Genomic DNA, 27,845 nt, shown 5'->3' on the forward strand with positions numbered 1-27,845 from the left:
TTTAATCCAAATTATTTATTTTATAACAAGTATTCCTTAGTTTATCATTCATACATCGTTAATATATAGTTATTTCAAAAAGTTAGCGAGAAAGAACCCTGGCCCGGCCCGACATAATAATTGACATTTTAATTTTGTTTTCAGTTTAATTTAGCCGTTTCCAGCTTGCTATGTTTATAATTGCGATGTTTGTTTACCGCTTTTCCTCTTACTGCGAAGAGGGAGGAAGTTACATCGCCCGCCGCTATGATATTTAAGTCATCAGCCATCTGCTGTGACCCGGGAATTTAACGCCTGCTTTCACGCACACTGCTTCCCATGTCAGTCGACACGAGAAATTGTTTTCACACACAACTGTATGGTTAAGTCCCGCGATATTCCCGTTGATTTGGAGTATGTGATAGGGGCTCAAGTTACTTCCAGATACTTTAGGTTGCAGTTTATGGGTCATGCGAAGGCAGTGGACCTGCTTATACATTTCGGTTTGCCTTTCGAATGAATGTGAATTTCGCCGTTTTAACTCGAGTTAGCCATGTTCACTGAAGTCTTGGCAGGTGCACTATAGCGGCTAGCCTGTTACAGAAGATGGCTCTTTTTGTCCATAATTATTATGTGCCTGTGTGTGTTTAAAAAAATTCTGACAGACTTTATAATGTTACTTTAAATGTGTTTTAATTGTATCTTCAATATATGTGCATTCTTTTGTCAAACACACTTAGTAATTGAGGTTAAATTTGATGTTCAGTGCTTTATTTAATATGATTCAATATGATCTAAATAATGGGTGCGAGAAAAGTATTCATTTTCAGTTGAAATGGCATTAAAAAAGGTCTTAAAAGTCTTGAATTTAGATTTATCAATCCTGGGGGGACCCTGTATACAGCGAGCTAAACTCCCAAATGACGATGCTGGACATCCGTATAATTTGCTGAATCAATTTCGTCCTCGATACCAAACAGGTTCGCATCAACGCAAATAAATGATAATCAGGTGCTATTACAGCAATGACACAAACGGTTAGCATGTGTTTGCTAGCATGAGCACATCATTCAAACAACCACACAACTGGCTCTAAATGTCCGATCGCGGGTGGAAAACACACATCAACATCAGAAAAGATGATACACACAGGTGTTGCCTCCGTAGAGATATTCTACAAGCATAAACAAGGAACGGCGGTTCGCAGCTGTGTCTCTCTCGCGTCTCTCTGTGTCGCTCTTCTTCGCGTAACAAGTGCGAATGCGCCCCCATTTGGGCGCAAAAGCGCCACAAACTAAAAGCATGTATTTAAATATAAAAAAGTCAAAAATACAACACACAATACATACACATTTTATCAAAGGCAGAATGCGACCGTGGCCATAGCTATTGAGAGTTATTCAGATAACTAAGTTTACCAAACCATCAGTGTCACTCCAAAACACCAAAATAACATATGAAATGACATCATAGTGTGTTAATAATTTCACACATAAGTCGCTCCTGAGTATAAGTCGCACCCCCAGTCAAACTATGAAAAAAACTGTGACTTATAGTCCGAAAAATACGGTAATAACGTCAAAGTTTTAGCCAACAGTTCATAGCCGTAATGTCGTAGACCGAACGTTTTACAGCCGAAAGTCATACACGTATGCGTGAAAAACCGTAAGAGGTCGAAGAGCAAGAATTTGGAACCTGAAAATAAGTGTTGTTTTTGGCAGCCCTTTTAATTTTCGTCTTAGTCTTTTGGATGAAAATACCTATCAGTCTTAGTCATATATTAGTCATTTCAAAATGTTTTCGTCTAGTTTTTGTTGACGAAAACTAGTACGTTACCAGTACATTATTTTCAATTAATTATACCCACCTCGACGCTACAAGCTGTATTAAAAAAAAAAAAAAAAGTTCACCGAGATCTTAAGACAAAGCTTGCCACGCTAAATGAGTTAGCGCAATTCCTGTGCTAGCGCTAAGAGTTACAATTAGTGTACGATGATCATTCAACACAGACTTTTAAAGGCTAAAGCAACATTCTCTCTTGCCAAGATAAAAAAAAACAAATCTTACCATGTGTTTCAAAACAAGAAAACCTGGAGCCTGGAGAAGGATGTTGTAGTGGGGGGCAGCATGTGACACAACCAAACACTGCAACTATGCAGGCTTACTACTCATAAAATAAAATGTAACACATTGCTAACATACATCGGAAACTATGGCGCATTTTCGTCTCGTCAGACTAAAACTGGCATTCTTCTTATAATGTTTAAGTATCCCAAGACACAATTTTAGCTCCTTGTCGCCTCGTCATCGTCATGAAAAAATTGTTGACGGAATATTTCCGTTATTGTTGACGAAAACAACAAGAGATTCACCCCAATAATACTCACGAAAGAACGGTCCTGCAGTCAATAGATCGATTCGTAAGTCATAGCTCTAAAGCCCTAACTGTGAATTTGTAGGACCAAAGTCATAACTCCCAAGTTGCAGCCCCAAATTTAGGAGGTTTGTAGCCTGAAAATGAGACCCCAGAAGTCAGAGTCCTGGAGTTTTAGCTCAAATGTTGCAACCCTAAAACTCTTACCCTAAGTAAGACATACCAGTAGTTGCAAGACATGATCCAGCCAACATTCCGAAACGCGTGCAACTGAATGACCAAACCTGGACTTGAGGATAAAATGAGGACAGGAAATGAGGAGCCTGCGTTAGTTCTTATTGTCGAAAATAACTCTTGTTGGCATTTAGTCATCTGTCATCATTGTCTTTGTCTTTTTCTGTCTCTCGACACCAGAGAGAAGCTTTTTGAAACTCGATCGCGGTTCGTCGGTGCCGTGAATTATGAGCGCTTAAGAAGTGGTGTCTGTCGTCGGCTGATTGATGAGACAGAAGACGGCACAGAGCCCCCCCCCCCCGGAGAGACGTTCTTATCCTTAATTACTTTGCGTCAATTCCCTACTTCCGTGCAGAGCATTTGGAGTTTCTTCGCACATCCTGGGGATGGCATGGCTGTGGCTGTGGCGGCAAAGTCAAGGGCTTTTTGACGTTGCTTATCATGTCCCTTTGACTTTGAGATCACTTCATGTTAGTGTGTGTTTGTGTAGCTAAATTGTGAAGTAGAATAATTTGGCATCCAAAGCATAGGGCAAAGTTAACATTGGCATCTGTGTTTATTTCGGTTTCATGCTGTTCTATACTTGACAGTTTTAATGCATCCTCCAAATTTAGAAGCCTCTTTTAGAAGCCACTTAATCCTAACTTCTTTTAGGGTGTCTGTGCATTCATTTTAGGACAGTATACTGTACAAATTAAGTATTTTTGGCATGTAAGAGCGTCCCCAGAGAACATCTCAGGACTCTATTCATTAGATGCCATCAGCAGTGTCTTCATACCACCCTCCTTTTTTTTTTTTTTTTTTTTTTTTTTTTTCAGAGAGAGACAAGCTTGAAGCCTGATGAGATGTGGCAGCGATACAAAGCGTGTTCCACTTATGCTTATTAGCGCCGAAGTGAGTGGATGGGTAGATGTATGGATGCTTGAATGGAGGACAAAAGTGAAAAGAGGGTGTGTGGCTTTCTTGTTTAAGTGGGGGAATAAAGTCCGTAAGCACAAAGCGCACAGTTAACCCTCAGCGGTCTGTGCTAATTTTTCAAGCAATGTAACTTGGTGATGACGTCACCCATGCGCTTGCGATACCTCTTCATTCGAAAGTGGAGCTTCTCTGGCGATTACTCTAAGGCAGTGTTTTTCAACCTTTTCTGAGTCACGGCACGTTTTTACAATGGAAAAAATCTTGCGGCACACCACCAACCAAAAATGTTCCAAAATTGTTTTCTGTACAGTATATTTAATGATCAAATAATTTCTCAGTATTTATATTTACTCATTGTGAAATTTGAGCCTGTTTAGATGAACACAACACCGATATCCTGGCAGGAATCTTCTTCAAAAGCTCTCAGGCTCTCTATTTTTTTATAACAGTTAGGCTTGAAAAGCTCAGAATGATCAGACAGCGGGACTTTATCAATGTATTTAACCGCATCGGGGCCGAGCATCTAACTGATAATGGCTTTAAGGCAGGCTGTATTAATTTCTCTGCCAAAGTGTGGAACTTTTTGGATTTAGCAACACATTTAGCAACAAGCCAACTGGCTTTGAGGGCTTTCTGATTTACCTTTGTAGTTTTTCCTCAAAAAAGTTGCCCGTTTCCCTTTGTTTTTACAAAGGCGTAAGAAATAGTCCATCGACTTGTTTTGAATTGGCGTGTGTTTCTTTTGGAGATGACGTTTAAGCTTGCTTGGCACCATGGCGCTGTTGGAGAGCTGCTTGTGCCGCGTTCAAGAACTGCTTGGATTTCTAGCCATCGGCCACCTTTCTGTCCTCGACAATGCGTTGGAATAAATCACGGGGAGGATTGACGTTCGTCACATAGGGATAAAATGGAATGGACATTTTCGTGAAATTGACACTTGACAAGTCTAATTCAATAATGTACAGTAGACGTGATGGGGTCCACATTGTCGCAGACAGCAACGCGGCTGATGGCTAGAAATCCAAGCAGCTCTTGAACGCGACACGAGCAATACCTCGCTCATCTGCAAAAGACCGAGAACTCTACATACTCCTTCCTTCCTACTACAACTCCCCCGGACGACATTTTTTAAAAAATGCAATATTGGATAATTTCTCGCGGCACACCTGAGGATCTCTTACGGCACACCGGTTGAAAAACACTGCTCTAAGGCCATGTCTACACCTAGTATGTCTTTTTTTTTTTTAACCGAGGATCCTGCACTCATACGTTCGGAAAAAATAATTACATCTGCACCATTCGTTTTTAGTATATTCATAACAACGCGCGAAAAATAATTGTCCGTAATCTTGTCCTTCGCATGTGTTCCTCAATAGAACAATGCAACGGTTTGTAAATAAATGGAAGCAAAAAGCACCTGTCTAATGATTAGATCTAAACCCACTGCGAAGATATCCATGTTGACGCCAAATGTAAACATTGGTCTCATGCGTGACGTAGGGCTGCAAGTCACGTCACCATTCAAAATTAATATCTCAGGCCTCCATTTTCCTGCAAAATGGACCCAAAGGGGTGCCATTCATTTGTGCTACCTTTGCAGTAGTTGATGGGACACCCCTCTGTTATATAGAGAGTTGGTAGGCTCCGTCAGCTGCTGGAGTGAGGATATGGAAAGGTTGCGAGTGACGTCATCACTTGAAATTAATATATCAAAATCTATAAAACGATAGCAGTACAAACGAAAATGTTTACAGCACAAACGAGCACAAAACGTAGCACAAAGAAATGACGCCATTTTGGGTCCATTTTGCAATAAATAGGAGGCTGTGTGACATCATCACTTGAAATTGATATCTCCACATCTCAAAAATGATAGCAGTAAAAACAAACATATTTACAGCACAATCGAAGCACAAACGATTGACAACATTTTAAGCCATTTTTTGTCAAAATGGGGGTGGCTGGTTGACCTCATACCCCTTTTTCACACAAATAACGAGCTGGTACTCGTGCTTTGTTGGTTGGTTGGTTTTGTGTCCTTCCCAAACATCAATTGGCTTTCCATGTGCAATGGATCCAAATTGGGGCTACGTCATGAATCACCAGAATACGTTAGTATGTCAATACGTAAAGCATACAGGCGGCGTCGAATCCACCGAAAATGCAACGTAGAAGAAGAAACACCGTCAATCAACCGGCTTCTAAGTCCCAGATGTAGTTAGCCCTTCGCTGGCTCTCGTCTGACCCAGCAAGAGTTGGTGGCTGCTGAGCACCTGTTTTCAGGGGCTAGTGCTCGTGCTTGGGTGATCAAAACACGAGCAGTGAATGACCACCAGTTCCAGTCCCCTGGAAAAGGGGCCAGTTTGACCTGTAAAATAATTCGCAATATTTCAAAAACCATAGCAGCACAAACAAAACATTTTTTACAGCACAAACAAAAACAAACATAGCACAAACAATTGACATCTTTTTTATATACATTTGCCTCTGATGGGGGGGCCAACTTCACAGAGGTTCCAGAAATATGTTCCAAAATAAGTTTGACACCCCTGTCTTAGAACATTTAAGTTGGTTTCAGTCCCCATTTTTTTTACAAATATATCAAAAGAGTCTGACCCTCCTTCCTGTATGACCTTCAGGACTTCCTGACAGACCTGATGATGTCAGAAGTGGATCGCTGCGGGGAAAACGAGCACCTGATCTTCCGTGAGAACACGTTGGCGACCAAAGCCATCGAAGAGTACCTCAAACTGGTGGGCCAGAAGTACCTGCAGGATGCTCTTGGTAAGCGGCCAGCAGTTTTTCTGGCACTTAGGCTAATCGTCGACGCGTGTTTACTCCAATCTTGCAGATTCTACACAGGCTTGTTTGTTTAAAGCGGCTCGTCTCAACGGGATGATTGGCCGAGAATATCGGAGGAGCCTTGTAAATTATGCATCGCCGCGTTGGCGGAGCTTGTGTGGTTTCTTTGACGTCAGGATAAAATCTTTGAAAAGCTTAAGATTCTGGTTTGTCACTCCTTTGCGAAAAAACGTCATTGTTTCAGCAACTTTTTATTTTAGTTGTCGGGTGCCAAACAAGTTTTAGTTTATGCCGTCACTGCAATCGATAGCCACTTTTATGCTACCTTTCAAGCATTGTTGTTAATGGCAGCCCTCTTCATTTTCCTCTTTGTCTTTTGGACAAAATACTTATTAGTCTCAGTCATATTTTAGTCATTTCAAAATGTGCTAGTTTTCGTCTAAGTTTTTAGTTCTAAAAAATGAAAGGTTTCCAACAATTTCGAATGAACATTGACAGACGAGCACAACAACAGTTTAAGAGGACTGTCGCTACATTAAAATCCATGCTAATGCGAATGCTATGCTAACAATTTGGAATGAACATTGACAAAAAAGCACATACGGTTGTGTCAATAAGGACAATGCCAACTTGGTGATGATGATATACTCTCAGCAAGAAAACACTACATTATTTTCAATGAATTATACCCAACTGGACGTCACCAAATGTACGTATAAAAAAGTTGTTCAAGAGTTTAAGACGGCGCTAAATGCTGAAGCTAACGCAAATCTTGCGTTAATGCTACGAGTTGTATTTAGTGTGTGATGCTCACTCAGCACCAGTGTTGTTTTTGGCAGCCGTTTTAATTTTCATCTTCATCTTTTGCAAGATAATACTTATTAGTCTTAGTCATATTTTAGTCATCTCAAAATCTGTTTTCGTGTAATTTTTGTTGACGAAAATTCAAGACTAATTTTGTCTAATTGTAGTCGATGTTTGCTAAAAATGTGTTCACCTGTAAAATTTAAACATTTTACCCAAAAAATAAATACATAAAGGTTTTTAACTACTGTATTTTGAATGAACAGTTAAAGACAACCACATGTTGTTGCGTCTACAAGGACAATGCCAACTTGATTATACACACTCGGCAGGAAAACAGTACATTACTATATTTTCAATTATTTATAACTAGATACCACGAACTGTGTGTAAAAAAAGTTGTCAGAGGGTTTTAGAGGCCGCTAGCCGATAGCATTAGCCTACTGCAAACGCGAATGCTATGCTAACACTACAAGTTATTCAATTATTTAGTGTCTGATGATCACTCAGCACAGACCTTTAATGGCTAAAGCAGGGGTATCCGACTCCCTCCTTTAACACACCTGAATCAAATGATCACCTCATCAGCTAGCTCTGCAGGAGCCTGATAACGGTACTGATTATTTGAGTCAGGTGTGTGGGAGGAGGGAGACATGGAAAACAAGCTGTATAGGGGCTCTCGAGGACCGGAGTTGGATACCCCTGGGATAAAACAACATTGCATTTTCTCTCTCGCCAAGAAAACAAATCTTACCATGTGTGCAAGCCTTCATGGAGACTGGAGTCGACACACTGGTGAGTCATGAAGGCGGGACGGGGCGCTGCACGTCACAAGTGACACAACCAGACACTGCTAAGATGCAGGCTAACTACACATAAAATGTTACACATTGTGAACATGTGACGGAAACAATGACGCATTTTCGTCTTGTTCTCGTCTCGTCAGACGAAAACTGGCATGCATCTCGTTATGTTTTAGTCCCCCAAAACACGTTTTTGCTCGTTATTGTCTTGTCGTCATCATGAAGAAAGTGTTCGTTGACGAAATACTTTTGTTGTCGTCATGGTTGACTAAAACAACACTGCTGAGTACAGACCTTTAAAGGCTAAAGCAACATTGTCTTACAAAGCTAGGAAAACAAATCTTACCATGTGTTTCAAAACAAGCAAAGAGTGCGGTGGGGAGGCAGGGCGTCACATGAGTGACATAACCAGACACTGCTAAGATGCAGGCTAACTATAACTACACATACAAAAATAATGTCACGCATTGGCGAGACTTAACTATGTACATGGCGGAAAACACAGACAAGACTGAAAAGCATTTTCTGCTCTTGCACTCCTCTTTAGAAGAAACTGCTGTATTTTAAGCTGAAACAACTGTTGTGTTTAATAGAACAATATGTTTATATGCTGCCATAGCAGGATCATGGCGCATGAAGCCCCCGAACTATTTTCAATTAGCCCGTTTTACCCTGAAAACCCCCGTTTACAGACGTTGCGCAACCGCTTGTGTTTCAACCCAGCCATAAAACGAAGGTAATTAATGATATTTATTATTCAAATTTCTCTGTTGTTTTTAGCTTTGAATCATTAATTGATGTCTCATATTTCGTTTTAAAAAAGAAATACAACTTTAAAAATTATTCACTCACATATTTTAAGTTTTAAACAAATTATGTCACAATGAAAAAAATGGCGTCTGTAAAAAAGTCATGGATAGCTACCTCATAACTATCGCTTAATTGTATTTTTTTTTTTTTTTGTTATTGTTGCATTTTCTCCGATATGTTAGATGATAATCAATCCAAACAAAGAATAATTGAAAAAAAAAAAAAAAAAACTTTAAAAGGGGAAATATATGAAAAAGAAAATCTCAACCACTCCTTGATGTCTGCGATGTCTGCATCGCGAACCTTGTTATATGACCATGTTTCACCCATAAAATCCCCAAAAAATCCAGCTGTGGCCTTTTACAGCTGTGTCTTGACACTCATTGATACATGCTACATGGAGTTTTTGGATCGAAACAAGGTAAGTATGCGATAATATCTCGTTAAAGTCATGGCGTCTGTAATTCTGCTCTTGCGTGCTCTCACCTCCAGATAAGGTTTTGCTGTTTAAAAATAATTTTTTAAAGTGCCCTCCTGTTCAAAATTTTTCTTCCCCCAGAAAATTGAGATTATAAACTTTCCAATGACAATGACACATGCATATCGGACAATTTTGGAAGTTGGCCAAAATGGGGGTCTCACAGCGGAACTTCAAGTCACCTGAGTGTTTTCCGCCGTATATAATTTTTTTATAGGGCTGTCAAACGATTAAAATTTTTAATCGAGTTAATTACAGCTTAAAAATCAGTTAATCGTAATTAATCGCAATTCAAACCATCTATAAAATATGTCATATTTTTCTGTCAATTATTGTTGGAATGGAAAGATAAGACACAAGATGTCAACAACTTGTAAAAGTTTTTGTTTGTCTGTGTGTGGAGTGAAACTTTGGAATAATTTGGGAATGCCACACAAGCAATGCCAAACTATCTACAGATTTAAAAGGTTATACAAACTTATGGTCTAGTCACAGTATACTGATATAAGGTCTTAATTACATCAATAAATTGTCTTGGTATGAGTGCTGGTTGTTTCTTACCATTGCTGGTATATTGTCCGTGACCGTTGTTGGTATAGTTATTGTTGCCATTTATAATTTGTTGTCCTGTGTCTGTGGCCTTTACCATTGTTGGTATGGTTTTACTTTCATTTACCATGTTGGTATGAAATTGTTTTTGGTTTGGGTGTTACCTGTGGTAACTTCATCACAAGGGACAAAATTTGTTACAAAAATGTATATGTGCAAAACTGTTTGGACTGATTTTTTGGTGGCCTACATTTTTGGAAGGTAGTAGCAAGATTTTTTTGTTCTTAATTAGATAAGAATAGGGGTGGGATTAAATAAGTTTTCTTCTTCCCACTCCTTTTCAGGCATGTAGTTGATGTTGCAATGTTACATAGCTTTGCTGCTCTTTTTGTTACTTGATTATATGAGCTGTATATATTTGTTGTCTTGACAAGGAATAATGGCCTGAAATAAACGAATGAAATGAAATGAAATGAATGAATGTGCGTTAATTGCGTTAAATATTTTAACGTGATTAATTTAAAAAATTAATTACCGCCCGTTAACGCGATAATTTTGACAGCCCTAATTTTTTAATATATTTTTGTTGAAACTGGCATTCTTCTCAATATTTTTCAGTCTCCCAAGACACGTATTTAGCTCGTTATTGTCTCGTCATCGTCATGAAAAATTGTTCATCGACGGAATATTTTCGTTATCGTCATTGTTGACGAAAACAACAATGGAGATTTACCTGAACAATACTTATCTTCCTAAGATATGAAAATAAATATTAACATGTGTTTCAAAATAACAAAACCTGGAGTGCAGACTAGCTTGAAGAACATCATTGTTTATACATCTTAGATAGTGAATGAGTTAACCAGGGCCAGGATGAGCCCTCAGGACATGTCACATGACTGACACGACACGAACACTACGATGCAGGCTAACTACAGATACAACAAAAAAAAAATTTGTCTCATTTTAGTCTTCCAAGACACGTTTTTAGCTCGTCAGCGTCTTGTCATCGTCATAAAAAAAAGTTGTTTGTCAACGAAATATTTTCATTAACATCATTGTCGATGAAAACAACAATGCTTCCAAAGGAATTATAGCATACAAAATGACAGACTGTCCCACTAAAAACAGCCGTTTTCCAGAACTGCCACAACAAGCTACTTTTCAGTTTATTTGACTTGTTCCTCACTTCCTTGTGTTGTTTGTTGTTTTAAAGGCGAGTTCATCAAAGCACTTTACGAGTCTGACGAAAACTGCGAGGTGGACCCGTCTAAGTGCTCTTCGGGGGACCTCCCGGAGCACCAGAGCAACCTGAAAATGTGCTGTGAGCTAGCTTTCTGCAAGATCATCAACTCATACTGGTCAGCAGCAGCTCGCCATATTCTGACTGCTTGATCTATGTAGCCTAAAATTGTGTTTCCATCCTCTCCCTTGAACCAGCGTCTTTCCACGAGAGCTCAAAGAGGTTTTTGCATCGTGGCGGCAGGAGTGCAGCAACCGGGGTCGGCCGGACATCAGCGAACGGCTAATCAGCGCCTCGCTCTTCCTGCGCTTTCTATGCCCGGCCATCATGTCGCCATCGCTTTTCAACCTCATGCAGGAGTACCCCGACGACCGCACGGCGCGCACTCTTACGCTCATTGCTAAGGTCACGCAAAACCTGGCCAATTTTGCAAAGTAAGTGGTCCCAACAGTGAACAGATATTCAGAAGATGACACTTAAGATCTTTGAACCTTTATAGGGCAAGGAACTATTTTTGGTGATTTAAAAAAAATGAAATATGAGCTAAGGTAGTCCCCGGGTTCAAACGAGTTCCGCTCCTATGCTGACGATGTAACGTTTCCACGTAAATTGGAATTAACCCTTTAAGTACCCTTAAATACCCCCTAAATCTCCAAATAACTATCCAAAAACATATATTAAACGTATTATTAATAGTGAGGTACAATAAGGTACTGTTTATCGGACTCCTTGTTGACGGCTTGGACTTCTAGTGCTGTCAATGGCAGCCAATGAATGAAATGTAAAGGTTTAAAAAAAAACAATTAGTGCATGAAAGGGTTAAAACCTTTGATTTACTACTTGAGACTTGTGTTTTGAGAGCAGTTTGGATTTTTTTCCCGGGACGATTTTTCATACTTGACATACAGGATGATTTTCTTAAAACTCTGCAAAAAAAACGAGTCGATTCAAATGAATTCTTTACTTGAACATGGTTTTTAAAAACAAACAAAGGCATTACATTCCAATATTTTGCATTGCAATGCAATATACGGTATATAAATTAAACAGCCTCACAGGCCAACACATAAAGATCAAGTGCAAAAGAAGATAATACTTATTTAAACCTTCTCCTTTCATTACATTATCTTATACCAAACTTTGATATCCAAAATATAACTTCACTATAACATCATTTTAAATATTCTCATTTCTGCACTTGTGATAGTGATGTATTCCATGACTATATTCAATACTATCAATGTAACTCTTTGTACATCATAAAGATACATTTTTTTATATGTGTATATTTTTTAAATCTTGGTTATACTTGAATATTGCTTTGTCTTCACATCAATACCCTTTCATAATTTTATTTCACATACTATATATATTTAGGATAGATGACATTTGTAGGGAAAGCGCAAAGTGTGAGTGCTATGGGATGGTAGAGGGGGTCAGCAGCACCCTCTGCTCGGTAGGGAAAGAATCTAGAATGCCAGAAGTCAAGTCGCAAACTAGCTACAATATAAAAAAAAAAACACACAAACCAGAAACTCAATTTTGCATTAGTGATTTTTAACAAAGCAAGTGTCGCTAGGATGATTATGAAAGTCTCCAATTCAACTCAGAACAACAGAATGAAAATTGAGAAATGCCTGCCGCGGTTGATAATACGACAAGATCACTGACTAGCTCATTTTGCTGTCAATTTAAAAGGGATTTAGCCTCAGACAGATCATCTAACATTATGCAGAGAAGCAGAGCGTCCGGGCGAGCCGAGCCCCACTCACTGCCCATGATAATGTGTGTTTACTGAAAAACGGACCCAAAGGACTGCCAATCGTTTGTGTTACATTTGCGCTAGTTGTTGGAACACACCTCTGTTATTCAGAGAGTTGGTACGCTTCGTCAGCCGCGACGGAGGTGCTGATTGACGTCATCACTCGGAATTAATATCTAAAAAAAACAATAGCAGCACAAATGTAGCATAAACAAATGACACCTTTTCGGGTCCATTTGCAATAATTGGGGGGGCTGCGTGACATCATCAGTCGAAATTAATATATCCTTATCTCAAAAACGATAGCAGCACAAAGAAAATATTTACAGCGTAAATGTAGCACAAATGTAACACAAACAATTGACACCATTTTTAATCAAAATGGGGGGCTGGTCTATCTCAGATTGACCTATAAAAGAATTTTTAATATTTCAAAAACTATAGCAGCTCAAATGATTTTTTTTTTTCAGCACAAACCTAGCACAATGTTATAATTTTTCTATAAATTTTCGTCCAATGGGGGGCCAACTTCACGGAGGTTTTAGCTGTAACTATTCATTTCAGATTTGGAAACAAGGAGGAGTACATGTCTTTCATGAACCAGTTCTTGGAGCATGAGTGGACCAACATGCAGCGCTTCTTGTTGGAGATCTCCAACCCGGAAACCATCTCCAACACGGCAGGCTTCGAGGGCTACATTGACCTGGGTCGGGAGCTTTCTACACTACACTCTCTCCTGTCCGAGGTGGTTTCCCAGATGGACCAGGTACGGAACAACTTGTGATTGGCACAAATTTGGGGAATACTTGCTGAATGGTTGATGTTGACACAGATTAGCATGTAAATATTGAGACCTTTAGAAAATACAACGTGACCCTCATTAAACCCTTTCGTGGGGAGTGGTCACTAAGGGTAGCTCATGATACGATACAATTTGCGATACAAGGCTCACGATAACGATGATCTCACGATATGGGTATACAACAATTATCGATTGATTGGTCAGTAAATCATTCTACGATACAACTTATAAACAGAAAAACAAGCAATTTTCATCCTTATGTTGTGAATTGGAATGAGTTTATCATGAGTAAACATCCAATTCTTTTGAAGTGGGAGGGTGGCAGCGAATGGACGAGTTCACTTCAAGTGAATTCGACATCTATTGCCATCAGTGGCAGGCAATGCTAGGCAATGAGTTCATTTTGGGGCATTTCCCATTGATTTTTGGTCACTTCCATTATCTTTCAGGGCATTTATGGGTCACTTCCTGTTGATTATGGGGTATTTATAGATCACTTCCTGTTAATTTTTGATTACTGAAAAGGAAGTGACTCAAGCACAGCACTAAACAACTTGGTATGCCACCTTATAAGATGCTAACAGTGCTCACTGGTTTAGTGATGTAAAAGCGGGACGATTGTTGGCAATATTCGGCACGTTTGCGTTTGAAAAAAATCAAGCGGCTTATCAATGTGATTGGGGTTTAATGTCTTTAAGTGACGTCTTGATAAATTTGGCTTCCTACTGTCTGGTGCAAACATTTTAAGACGTCTTAAGAGTCAAAGAGCCAAAAGCCAAGCGCTACATACGCTTCATCATATTTCCTTGTCTTCGCTCTTCAGATCTCCAGTGCTCTTTGACTTGCTGCTCGTTTGGTTCAAAAATAGTACGCACAATCTGAAAATGAGAGCGCCACTGCCACCCTCTGAGCGGATATGCAATTAGACTTTCTTCTAGTACATCAAAAAAGTATGTTCCCGAGGTCAAGTGCGCCACACCTGGCATCGTTCTGCGCCCCCCTCGGAGGCACGCCACACTGAGAAATACTGCTTTAGGGTGTTAGTTATGGCCATAAAACATATTAAATATTAATATTGGATAAATTCTTTATTTTATCTGTAATCATCTACTAATATATATATATATATATATATATATATATATATATATATATATATATATATATATTAAAGAGTAGTTAAAAAAAAAAAAAAAAACTATTAAAGTTGCACCGATACCAGTATCGGCAGGGGGCGCCGATCCGACCCGAACTGGTGGTATCGGTATCGATGAGTACCAATATTTAGAGCGCCGATACCATCTACTGGCATCACTTGAACGCAAAGGTACTGTCCTCCACACGTGAGCTAACTTCCCAAATCCCGATGCATGACATCTGTATGTCTTTGTCTCAAAATTACAAAACGAAATTAACATCTTCGTGCTCAATATTAAGGATGTTCACTACAACGCATCTCCGCAATGTTACGCTGCTCATCTAACATAGCATTCACAAACGATTAGCATGCGTGAGCTAGCGCCTGCTGTTGTAGCGAAGATGGGATCAGAAAGGTTAAGACCGTGGGAGACTAAGCAAACTCATGGTTTCATGATGAACAATAAGTGGCAAATTAAGAGCGCCGTACTTCAAACTCGTCCTGTTTATGAAAGTCGATTTTCATATGCTGGTGTTGTGCAGAAATGACTTCTGTGGCCAGAAAACACTCAAAAGCGCACTAGATATCATCAAATAGCAACCTAGATGTCCTATTTAGATCCCATGCCAACTCTCGCGCGCACACACTAGATATCATCAAATAGCAACCTAGATGTGCAACATTAGATCCCATGCCATTAGCTGCGTGAGCCCAGAGCGACGTGTAGTCCATATACTACATAGATGAATTAGAAACCGCCATGACTGAATGGAAGTTAAGCAGGCCAAATCAATCCATACCAGTGACTATAGATAATGCTGCAAATACTGTTAATTTAGTACATGTTACAGATGGACTCAGACCACAAATAGGATGTTTTGCTTATATGGTAAATATAGCTGCTAAAAGAGCTGCAGCAATCAACAGTGTGCCCCACTTTACAAACAGTAAATATTGTTCTCGCCACTTTTATACAAAATTTCTTTAGATCAGTAAGAAGTAAGCACATAAATATTATGCACTAAAATGTTTGTTTATATGATGGCACTGTTATTTTTGCTTGTTAGCAAATACAAAAACATTAAAAAAAAATGATAAGTTGTATTTTCTGTTTCAGAGCATTAAATGTATTGAATTGTTTTGAAAATCAAACTGAACCGTGACTTAAATGTATCGTTGCATCCCTTATACGTACATATATATATATATATATATATATATATATATATATATATGTTTTTTGGTTTTTTTTTTGCAAACAGAGTGGTATTGGAATGGTATCGGTATCGGCCGATACTGCACAGCCAGGTATCTGTATCGGTATCGGGCCCAAAAAATGGTATCGGTGCAACACTAATAATTATGAACATTTATATTTTCTATGACCCAAAATAGTTACTTGCCCTGTTAAAGATCTTATTTGTAAATAAATAAATAGATAGATAATTAAAGCGATTATTTTTCATCGCTTCCAGCCATTCCCAATTCAAATGGTATGGATGCCTATTGCTATCATTGGCAGCCATAGAGTTGGGATCTGTAAGGTCTATAAAGCAAGGCGGCGGAAATTAAAATATAATGAATTATAATTTTATTTTTGTCTTTTCTTTTTAAGTTTTTTAAAATCGATTTCATTTTATTTATAATTTTATATCATTTTATTTAAATGTATTACTCTTTATTACTTGTATTATTATTATCTTTTTTTAATTTGTGTGTTTTTTTAATTTGTATTAATCACTATTTAATGTTTTTTTTCCCAATTCATTTATTCAATTTATCTCAAATAATATTTTTTTATCGCCTATTGCAAGAAACAGGCGACACCAAAACTACATTTGCATGTCAAATGGAGGACGCAAAATATTGGCCCCTGGACTACAGGTTTAAGACTTAAGCCTTATATATATTTAACAAAAACAATTAAGGAAAAAAAGTCATAATTTGTGCATGAAGGGGTTCATGTTTATCTGTAAAATGAAAAAATATGACATCAATTTTTCATACATTTGATACTTTCCAGCAGTATCTGATATATTATTATGATATTATTTATTATTTGTATTAGCACAGTCAGTCACATCCTCATGAATTATTACAGAATCCTAGTTCAATCCGACTCAATTTATTATCCCGCTGTTTATTATTCATCTTTTTTTGTTTGTTTTGGGTTTCTACATTTTGTTGTTGTTTTTTTGTTTGTTTGTTTTTTGTTTTTAAAAGTTTTCCTTAGTTACTGGTGGATAATTTACTGCAGCTGCTAAAAAAGCAGCTCCCTGAAATCGTGCTCGGAATACATTAGGAAGTTTATCGGGGCGTCCATCAATAATTTATGACGGTGTTACATAAACAGCGCGGAATGCTATGAAAGGCCTGGGGAGGTCGTAATAATGTTTTGGGTTTTTTTTTTGTATTTTTTTGGGAGGGGTGGGGACATTTGCTCCGGTAGCAGATGGGAAGCTGGTGATCATTAGATAAAATGTTCCATCTGTTGAGGGAACAAAAAAACATATTTCAATAATTCAGGCATCCGTCGGTCGGGGTGACTTTGTAATTTAGTGCTCAGCAGAATGCCTCTGTGGGGCCATCATCTAAATTCTGGACAAAAATATCATTTATTGATCTCTCATGCGCTCAGAATGAAATCTGTGAATCATTAACGACCCAATTCAATGTTCTTCCCGCCACAATCCAAGGTCTATTGATTGTTAATTGCTTGGAGGGCCCTCTAGTGGTCGCTAATGAAAATGTTCTTCGATGGATGATGCAATTGAACCGATTTCCTTTTTGGCAGCCATTAAAATTTTTGTCTTAGTCTTTTGGACGAAAATTACGGAGCCCCCTGGGTGTCAGGGTAGGGAAAAAATCTGTACACACAGTTTAGTCCTAATACGTGGGTATAGTTTCATAATCTGTAGGAACAGTTTAGTAATCTGTACCCACAAAGTACTAAACTATACCCACAGAGTACGAAACTATTCACAGTTTACTAATCTGTACCCACGCTATACTAAACTGTACCCGCAGTTTAATAATCTGTACCCACAGAGTACTAAACTGTACCCACATTTTAGTAATCTGCACCTACAAAGTAATTTACTGTACCCATAGTTTAGTATTCTGTACCCATACTACAGTATACTAAACTTTACCCATAGTTTAGTAATGTGTACCCACACTATACTATAGTGTGGGTACAGATTAGTAAACTGTGGGTACAGTTTAGTAATCTGCTCCCGCAAAGTGCTAAACTGTACCCACCCTGTAGTAATCTGTAGTATAGTAAATACTAAACTATACAGTTTAGTTAGTGTGGTTAAAGATTCGTCAACTGTGGGTATATTTTAGTTCTCTGTGGGTACAGATTACTGAACTGCACCCACAGTTTACTAATCTGTGGGTACAGTTTAGTCATACAAATATTAAACTGTGGGTACAAATTACTACTACTAAACTGTACCCATAGATTACTAAACTGTGGGTGCAGTTTAGTATTCTGTGGGTAGAATAGAATAGATTAATAAGGGTCCGATCACGTCATTTTCAAAGTATCGGAATCGGCAAAAAAATATCGGCCATGCCTTTTTTTAATATCTATATATTTTTTAATTAAATCGTTTTCTAATTGTATTTAACGTTACAGATATAATATGTTACACTCATCCAGAGTCTCTAGTTTAGGCTTAAGGTAGGGTTATAAAATTTATCCCGATAATGGCGGTAATCAATTTTTTAAAAAATGTGTCACGTTACAATATTTAACGCAATTAATGCATGCACTGCACGACCCACTCACGCATTGTCGCGCTCAATCTGTAATGGCGCCGTTTTACCTATATAGAGAGAAAAGGCAGCGTAAAATGAGTAGAGTGAATTTTGGCAGCCTTTGGAGCCTTTTTTTAATTGGCTAAAGCCTTACAATCCCTCTCCCTACGATTAGAAATATCATGGGAAGCAATGTGGGGAAGCAAGGTAGCAATTGATCTTTTTCTTAACACCTTATGTTATTTCGCAACCCAAAGATATATCAATTGGTAGCACTACGCACAGTCATGGTTCCACTTCCCATCATGCCTTTGGGCATGGCTACAGTATCATTTACTGAAAGCTCAACAAATACACTAGATGGCAATATTTAGTCACAATATACAAAGTCACAAGTCTTTCTATCCGTGGATCCCTCTCACAGAAAGAATGTAAATAATGTTAATGCCATCTTGAGGATTTATTGTCATAATAAACAAATACAGTACTTATGTACTGTATGTCAAATGTATATATTTTATATTTATATGTTTTATTCATTTTTTTGTCTTAATGCAAATGTATATGATCGGGAAAAACTATCGGGAATGATTGGAATTGAATCGGGAGCAAAAAAAAAAAAGCAATCGGATCGGGAAATATCGGGATCGGCAGATACTCAAACTAAAACGATCGGGATCGGATCAGGAGCAAAAAAACATGATCGGAACAACCCTAATAATAATAATACATTTTATTTGTAGAGCGCTTTTACCAGTGCTCAAAGACGCTTTACAGTTGAAACAAAACGGCAAACAACGTGAACGAAACAAAACACAACGTGAACGAAACGAAACAATAAAGAAAATAATTAGAATAGAATAGAATAGAATAGAATAGAATAGAATAGAATAGAATAGAATAGAATAGAATAGAATAGCCCTTTATTGTCATTATACAGTTGTACGATGAAATTGTGGAGCATTTCCCTTTACAGTGCAGGACAAGTAAAAAAATCTCGAAAGTGGCTTGCAAGAATAAAGTATAAAATCTAAATAAATATAAAATATGTATGAGGTAGTCCTATGTTCAGGCAGAGTAGAAAATTAAAGTGAAGTAGCAGCAGTTGACAGTGGAAGCATTGAATATTGAGCAAGGAAAAATCTCAAAGTGCCTTGCAAGAATAAAAGTATAAAATCTACATAGATTAGCAAATCTACACAGATTAGCAAATTGTGAGTACAGATTACCAGATTAGCAAACTGTGAGTACAGATTACCGTATTTTTCGGAATTTAAATCGCTGTTTTTTTCATAGTTTGGCTAGGGGTACGACTTATACTCAGGAGCGACATGTGTAAAATTATTCATACATTATTATATCATTTCACATGTTATTTGGTGTTTTGGAGGGACACTGATGTTTGGTAAAATTTTTAGCATGTTTTTTATTCTTTAGTCATCTGAATAACTCTTAATAGCTATGTTACGTTAACATACCGGCCACGTCCGCATTTCGTTGTTCATGCATTATGTAACATTATAATACTATACTATATATATATACTATATATACTATAATATAATACATTAATACTGTACACTTATTCAGCCTGTTGTTCTCTATTGTATTTTTATTTTAAAATGCCTTTCAAGATGACATATCTGTTCTACGTGTTGGATTTTATCAAGTAAATTTACCCCAAAAAAATGATTTATACTCCGGTGCGATTTATATTCCGAAAAATACGGTACTAAATTGTAAGTACAGTTTAGTAATCTGCGGGTAGATTCGAATAATCTGTGTGTACAGATTACTGAACTGTGGGTAACTGTGGTAACAGCAATTTTTTTCTTTAAAGGGCGGCAACTCCAAGTTGGGACCACTGCCGCGGATCCTGCGGGAAGTGAGTGTGGCGCTGAGCAACCCAGCCGGCGTTCATGCACCATCCGCGGGGTCACCGGAGCAGACGGGCATGTCCCCTGTGGAGGCCGGCTGCAGCATCTCCTCGGGCCTGCAGAAGATGGTCATTGAGAATGACCTCACTGGGTAAAACTGTCTCCCTCTGACATCGTAGACATTTTTGAGCAATATTGAATTAATCTGGCCACACTTGTTACCCTTTCAGATTGGTTGACTTCACTCGGTTACCCTCCCCAACCCCTGAAAACAAGGACCTATTTTTTGTAACGAGAAGCTCAGGGATCCAGCCTTCCCCGGCACGCAGCTCAAGTTACTCCGAGACCAACGAGCCCGATCTGGCCATGGCCAACGGCAGCAAAAGTCTGTCCATGGTGGACCTGCAAGACCCCCGCATTTTGGAAGGTGGAGGCCCCAGTCCCGGTCCCTCGGACACCATGGCCGAAGTTCCGGTCTCCGTGGGAGGCTGGTCCGCCAGGGCGCCGCAATCCAACATCTCCGGAGGTCCCACCATGTGGAAACCACCTCAGACCCCGACCACGCCGAATGCGGAAAGCGCTCCGGGCCGGCCCGCCCAGTTACTTGCCCCACTATCCTTCCAGAACCCAGTCTACCAGGTAACTAAACATGACAATTCATGCTTTTGTCTCCTGGTCTTTTCACCATTTCAATTCTCTGATTACATTTGCGTCGACCAGATGGCCACCTGCCTTCCAGTGTCCCCGCGAGGTCTGAATGACTCGGGCTCCGAGTGCCACAGCTCGGTCAGCTCCCACAGCAACAATGATGACGGCCCGCCCGGCGGGAAGCACCCCTTCCTGAACCACGGCGGCGGAGGGAGCAGTGGCGACGAGTACGCCCGCCGCTCGGGCGAGTTCACCCGTCGGCAGCTATCCCTCAACGAGGCGCAGCACCAACCGGCCGTACCCCGGCAGAACAGCGCCGGCCCCCAGCGACGGATAGACCAGCCTCCCCCGCCTCAGAGCGTGACGCGGGGCCGCACGCCGCCCAATCTGCTCAACAGCGGGGCCTACCCCCGTCCCGGCTCAGGCGGCGGCATGATGACCTCGTCCCCAGACTGGCCCATGAGCGGCGCCCGCTTGCGGCAACAGTCGTCCTCGTCCAAGGGAGACAGCCCAGAGACAAAGCAGAGGGCGCAGCACAAACAGGTAACGTATTAGCGCTTTGAAGTGACGCGAAAAAGGCGGTAGACAAAGAGGATAGTCGTCCATGGATTCCTGAAGCGAAGTTAATGCAAAAAGCCCCCTCAGCTCATATAATTTTCATGCTCAGCACTCTTACTATTAACAAGTCATTCACGCTCACATGCGTACGCAAGGTAACGGGAAACAAACATAACAGCTGGCTCGATATGCGAATGAGTGTGCGTGTCTGCGTGTTGGAATCTTGATTTTATTTTTGATGCAAAGCTCCATGTCCAACTGAGTTCACTTATTTTTTTTTTTATGCATTCTACAGTTGCACCCGCCCACACAGTCGCCAATGCAATTTTTAGTCCTGTATTGAATCCAAGGAGGAAAATAAAACACATAGAACTACACTGAAATTCATATGCAAATATGGCATTATCACATGTATATGGCGGAAAACACTCAGGTGACTTGAAGTTCCGCTCTGAGACCCCCAATTTGGCCAACTTTCAAAATTGTCTGATATGCATGTATGATACATCATTGGAAAGCAGAAAATCTTAATTTTCTGGGAAAGAACCATTTTGAACAGGAAAACATTAAAAAAGTTTTTTATACAGCAAAACGCTATCTGGAGGCGAGCGCACGCGAGAGCAGAATTACAGACGTCATGCCTTTAACGAGATATTATCGCGTACTTACCTTGTTTCGGTTCAAAAACTCCATGTATCACTGAGTGTCAAGACACAGCTGTGAATGGCCACAGCCAAAATTTTGGGGGGATTTTATGGGTGAAACATGGTAATATAACAAGGGTCGCGATGCAGAAATCACAGACATCAAGGAGTGGTCAAGATTTTCTTTTTCATATTTTTACCCTTTTAAACTTTTTTTTTTCAATTTTTCTTTGTTTGGATGGATTATTTATCATCTCACATATCGGAGAAAATGCGACAGTAACAAAAAAAATACAATTAAGCGATTGGTATGAGGTAGATACCCGTGACTTTTACAGACGCCATTTTTTTCATTGTGACATAATTTGTTTAAAACTTTAAAATATGTGAGTGAATAAGTCTTTTTTTTTTTTTTAACTAAAATTTAGACATCAATTAAGCCGTTTTTTGTTTTTTTTTTGGATAGTGCGTCCATTCCACCTGCTTTTTGTCTTCCAGATGTGCCTTATGAGCTTCTTTCTGTTGTACCTGTGCTTTTGTTTGCAAGTCCACCCCTTCCTCCTCCACGTGCACTCCGCTCATGCGCGTGCGTGTGTGTGTGTATGTTGGTTCCCACTAGGCCCCCTCCCCCGTGAACCCCAGTGCGCTGGACCGCACGGCAGCTTGGCTTATGAATATGAATGTGCAGTATTTAGACCATGAGGCCATGGAGCACGACTCACTGAGGCACAGAGAGGATCTGACGCAGGTGCAGAAGGTAACCTGCCTTACCCCCTTTCGCCTTCCTTTTACCCCAACCATGAGACGAGCCTGCCCTCACGGAATTTCCTCAAATCGTGCCTCAATTCATGACTTGACTCGGAAAAATGAATGCCTCGCCTCAAACAAATTCGAATTGAATCTTTACTCCACCTGAGATTTGTTGTGCAGTTGCAGTTAAAGTTATTTATTTGACCAAATTAGCTGAAAACCAGCTAGTTATTGATCATACTGTTGTTTCGTTGCTTCGCCACAAATTACTACTACCTTATGATGGTGGCGCAGTCCCATTAATCCCAATACACAGGTAACTAAATATAACATACCATTTTATATGGATTCTAATTTCTAATAACAGTTACATAATGATATTTAAATTAGGGCTGCAGTTAACGATTATTTAAGTAATTAATCTATCAACTAGTTAGTTTGACTAATCGAGTCATCGGATTAGGAACATTTAATGCGTTGCAGAATAAATTTTAGATGTAAAACAAAGGCTTGCCAAGATTGCACTTTCAAAGGAGCATTAAATGCAAATACCAAAAAAAAAAAAGCCAGGTGTTTCTTTAAACTATGTAGATTTGCACTTGCATTTCACAAGAGCAATAAATACATTTAAGAATACATTAAAATTAGGGCTGTCAAAATTATCGCGTTAACGGGCGGTAATTAATTTTTTAAATTAATCACGTTAAAATATTTGACGCAATTAACGCACATGCCCCGCTCAATCAAATTAAAATGACAGCACAGTGACATGTCCACTTGTTACTTGTGTTTTTTGTCTCCCTCTGCTGGCGCTGTGGTGCGACTGAATTTATGGGTTTAAGCACAATGAGCATTGTGTAATTATTGACATCAACAATGGTGAGCTACTAATTTATTTTTTGATTGAATATTAATCAAATTTTATTAAAACAAAAACATTAAGAGGGGTTTTAATATAAAATGTCTATAACTTCTAACATTTATCCTTTAATAACTACAAGTCTTTCTATCCATGGATCGCTTTAACAGAATGTTAACGTTAATGCCATCTTGTTGATTTATTGTTATAATAAACAAATACAGTACTTATGTACAATATGTTGAATATAGATATCCATTTGTGTCTTATCTTTCCATTCCAACAATAATTTACAGAAAAATATGACATATTTTAGAGATGGTCTGAATTGCGATTAATTACGATTAATTAATTTTTAAGCTGTGATTAACTCGATTAAAAATTTTAATCGTTTGACAGCCCTAATTAAAATACCTGAGCTTTGCCTCAAACGGGATAGAAAAATAAATAAATAAATGAGGATCTAAGTACAACAACAGAACAATTGGCTAACTAATATATCAAAAGTCCGCTAGCTTAAATGCTATAAAATGCTAATGTTTTTTTTACAATGCTCTTAATAAATTGTTCAAACACATATTCTCACCCCAAAAAAAACCCTTCTACTTATAAACTAATTCACGAATGCATAAAAAAACATTAGCTCAAACAAAAACGTACCTTATGTTGATCTTAACAGGAGGCAGCTGGATTCAGCCATTATGTCATATTCACTGTTGCCACTGGAGGGCAGTGTATCCACCCAAATCAATAAAACTAAATGCAAATACTTTCAAAACATAGCAACGGCACTCTAATTAAAGAAATCCTCGAAGCAGCAAAATATGATTCGAAGATTTTTTTCTAGTTGAATTACTCGAGTTAATCGAATAATGGTTGCAGCACAAATTTAAATAAAATGGTATATATTCTCTGCGACTGGCTGGGAATCAATTTAGGATTTACCCAGCCATAGACTTGATAATATATTGACTGTACTATATAATGCAGTCCACTCTATATATGAAAACAGTGTGAAAATAGGCCAAAAATTTAAAGATCCATTGGTATTTTATTCTGGGGGAGTACATTTGAATATTCGAAACAACCAGTTGAACCACCAAACCTGTATTTCTACTATTCGAGTCAAATGAAAGTCTCTGACTGTGTGCGTGTGTTTGTCTTTTTGTGTACATTTGCTATGCAGCTTGTGTGTGTCTGCATTTTTGTCAGCAATAGCAACAACAACAAAAAACACTGCACCGCCCTTACCATGTCTGTCCAGCAGGTGGCACTATTGCACACAAGGGCCATTTTCGTATACGGTCGAAGTATAACAATAAACACAGTGCTTCTCAAACTGCATAATAATTAATAAGAAGTTGTGTTCAAATATGATTGAGGTCAAAACATCCCCTACTAATGCTTCCTTAACTCAAAAAGTTTGAAAACCCAAAAAGTTAAAAAATAATATTTTTTTTTTTTTTTAAAAAGACATGTTCTTACACGTACTCTTTCGGTCTTACGGTCCAGTATCAGCAGGAGATCGCGCTGCTGCAGGAGAAACTGCGTGCCTCGGTGCAGAAGCTTGAGGAGTATGAAGCCCGTCTCAAGGGCCAGGACGAGCAGGCCCAGAAGGTCCTGATGGAGTATCAAGCCCGGCTGGAGGAGTCGGAGGAGCGCCTGCGCCGGCAGCAGGACGACAAGGACCTACAGATGAAGGGCATTATCAGCAGGTAGGGAGAACGGGGGACGTCGCCAAGTTGGGTAGCAGCCCGCCATCTTGACACCATGTGCTTTGGCTAGGTTGATGTCGGTGGAGGAGGAGTTGAAGAAAGATCACTCGGACATGCAGGCGGTGGTGGATTCCAAGCAGAAGATTATTGAAGCGCAGGTATGACTTGTTCAAATTTAGTCCATGAGAAGACTTTATTATAAGGCCAATGTTGTTTTTGGCAGCCATTTTCATCTTAGTCTATAGGACAAAATACTTATTAGCCTAGAGGGGCTGTTATGCTTCTGCATTGGGGAGACGACGTAGCTACGCTGTCGACGGCGTACCCTGCTTGTGGACCCTACGCTGTAGTTTGACGTGCACCTGCCAAAAATTCTGATTGCATGTCGCGGTGACGCGTTGCCACATAAACAGCAAAGACTGTGATTGGTCCACACAAAATGTAATTTCCATGATTGCACGACAACGACTGCCAAATGGCACACAATTTGTAGCGAAAAATCGCTAAAAACACCAGGCTGAAGGTCGCAAAGTGTAAGAAAAAGTGGAAGAACCTTCACGACAAACATGTTCGTCTCCAAAAGCCCACTAAAGCCAGCGAAACCACACAAAGATAAGGACACACCACCATAGTGACTGAGCGGCACACTACAGCGCAAACTTCACTCCTACGCAGAGCTTCAAATGCTCATCGACAGCGTAGGGTCAACACTGCAACTACGCAATCGGCACGATGCAGAAGCATAAACGATGCATTACTCATATTTTATTCAAAATGAGCTAGTCTTTATGTCTATTTTTAGTTGACAAATACTTAAAAATGTTTTTGCCTGCAAAAATTCAATGGTTTTAGTCAAAAAAATCAATTTGAAAATAAAACATTTCCAACAGTTTCGAATGAACATTGACAGACAAGCACACATTGTAGTTTCTACAAGGACAACACCAACTTGGTGTTTTCTAGTTTTATTGGCAACCAAAAGCACGGAATACTGTAAGCTGTAGCCGACGCCAAAAAAACCAAAACAACACAACAACAGTTTAAGAGGACGCTCAGTACGCTAAAGTTAATGCTTACAAAAACGCTACGTTAATGCTACAAGTTACATTTGGTGTGTGATGTTCACCCAGCATAGACATTTAAAGGCTAAAGCAACATTTGATATTCTCTCTTGCCAAGATACAAAAACAAATCTTACCGTGTGTTTCAAAACAAGCAAGCCTGGAGCAAACCCTAGCTTGAAGGACATCATAAACACTGATAAGGGTGGACACAGTACGCCAACACTGCTACAATGCAGGCTAACTAACTACACGTACAATAAGAAAATGTCACACATTGTGAACACATGACGGAATCTATGGCGCATTTTCATCTCGGTGTCTCGTCCAAGGGCGTAGGTTTGGATAGGGACGGTAGGGACAAAGCACTACCAACTTTTCAGGATGCTCAAATTATCCCCACCAACTTTTAAGCAACCTTATTTGCATTATATAATTACTTCAGGTATGTAGGTCATTTAGATTGTCTTCCTATATGTTGTAAGGATAGAATTGATCCTACCATTATTAAGTAAATTACAGTACTTTCATTATGTTTAGACTTACACTGACCTCTTTCCACTCGCTGAATGTGCCAGGCCATTTTTTCCCCTCAAACGCATGTTTGAATGGCTGATAACTTGAACCCCCCCCCACACACACACACACACACACACACACACACACAACCATTCACAGCCCGACATAAATACCCTAATTTTCGGACTATAAGCCGCTACTTTTTTCCCTCATTTTGAATCCTGCGGCTTATAGTCCAGTGCGGCTTATTTGATGATTTATTTGGGTTAATAGGTAAAACTTTTTTTGAGAGCGAGATCATACGACTGTCATAAGAAGGTCATAATTATGACATGACACTATCATGGGCATTACTGAATGCTTATGACAGATGTCAATATGTGTGATGTGGCATAATATGTCACTAACTCCATTTATGTCTAGCTCAGATCTTTTACATCCATTCAAAAGTGAGATAATTTGCTGGATGACACAAAGCGACATCTATTATAAGCATTCAATAATGCTTATGAAAGTGTCATGTAATAATTATAACAGTATTATGGCACCACTATCCCAAAAAATGTTACCAAATACAATAGCTAGCAATTAATGAAACAACTGGAACAGTAACTGAAGAAATAATTAGCACAGAACATGAATTTTGATTGTTATTTACATCTGTAGTGCCGCAATGCATGCTAGGAGGAATGTTGGATGACAACAGTGTTGACAGCAGGTGGCAGCAGAGGTTGACTGTCTCCCCCAAGGGAG

At 39.2% G+C, this 27,845-nt stretch overlaps 1 protein-coding gene across 11 annotated transcripts in view; it reads left to right on the top strand.

The window, feature by feature from the left end:
- LOC130905857 (disabled homolog 2-interacting protein-like) overlaps nucleotides 1-27,845 on the top strand; it is a 198,875-nt gene that overhangs the window by 161,751 nt on the left and 9,279 nt on the right. For 10 of the 11 annotated variants that reach the window (XM_057819595.1, XM_057819596.1, XM_057819599.1 and 7 more), the window contains 10 exons: nucleotides 6,145-6,289; nucleotides 10,968-11,112; nucleotides 11,192-11,428; nucleotides 13,321-13,522; nucleotides 20,302-20,489; nucleotides 20,569-20,977; nucleotides 21,059-21,529; nucleotides 22,808-22,945; nucleotides 25,310-25,512; nucleotides 25,583-25,670. In XM_057819595.1, coding sequence (XP_057675578.1) covers nucleotides 6,145-6,289; nucleotides 10,968-11,112; nucleotides 11,192-11,428; nucleotides 13,321-13,522; nucleotides 20,302-20,489; nucleotides 20,569-20,977; nucleotides 21,059-21,529; nucleotides 22,808-22,945; nucleotides 25,310-25,512; nucleotides 25,583-25,670 — 2,226 coding nt within the window. The remainder of the gene's footprint in view (nucleotides 1-6,144; nucleotides 6,290-10,967; nucleotides 11,113-11,191; nucleotides 11,429-13,320; nucleotides 13,523-20,301; nucleotides 20,490-20,568; nucleotides 20,978-21,058; nucleotides 21,530-22,807; nucleotides 22,946-25,309; nucleotides 25,513-25,582; nucleotides 25,671-27,845) is intronic. The other variant, XM_057819597.1, reaches the window with a different exon arrangement.

Source organism: Corythoichthys intestinalis, chromosome 17, assembly GCF_030265065.1.
Source record: "Corythoichthys intestinalis isolate RoL2023-P3 chromosome 17, ASM3026506v1, whole genome shotgun sequence".
Classification (NCBI taxonomy): Eukaryota; Metazoa; Chordata; class Actinopteri; order Syngnathiformes; family Syngnathidae; genus Corythoichthys; species Corythoichthys intestinalis.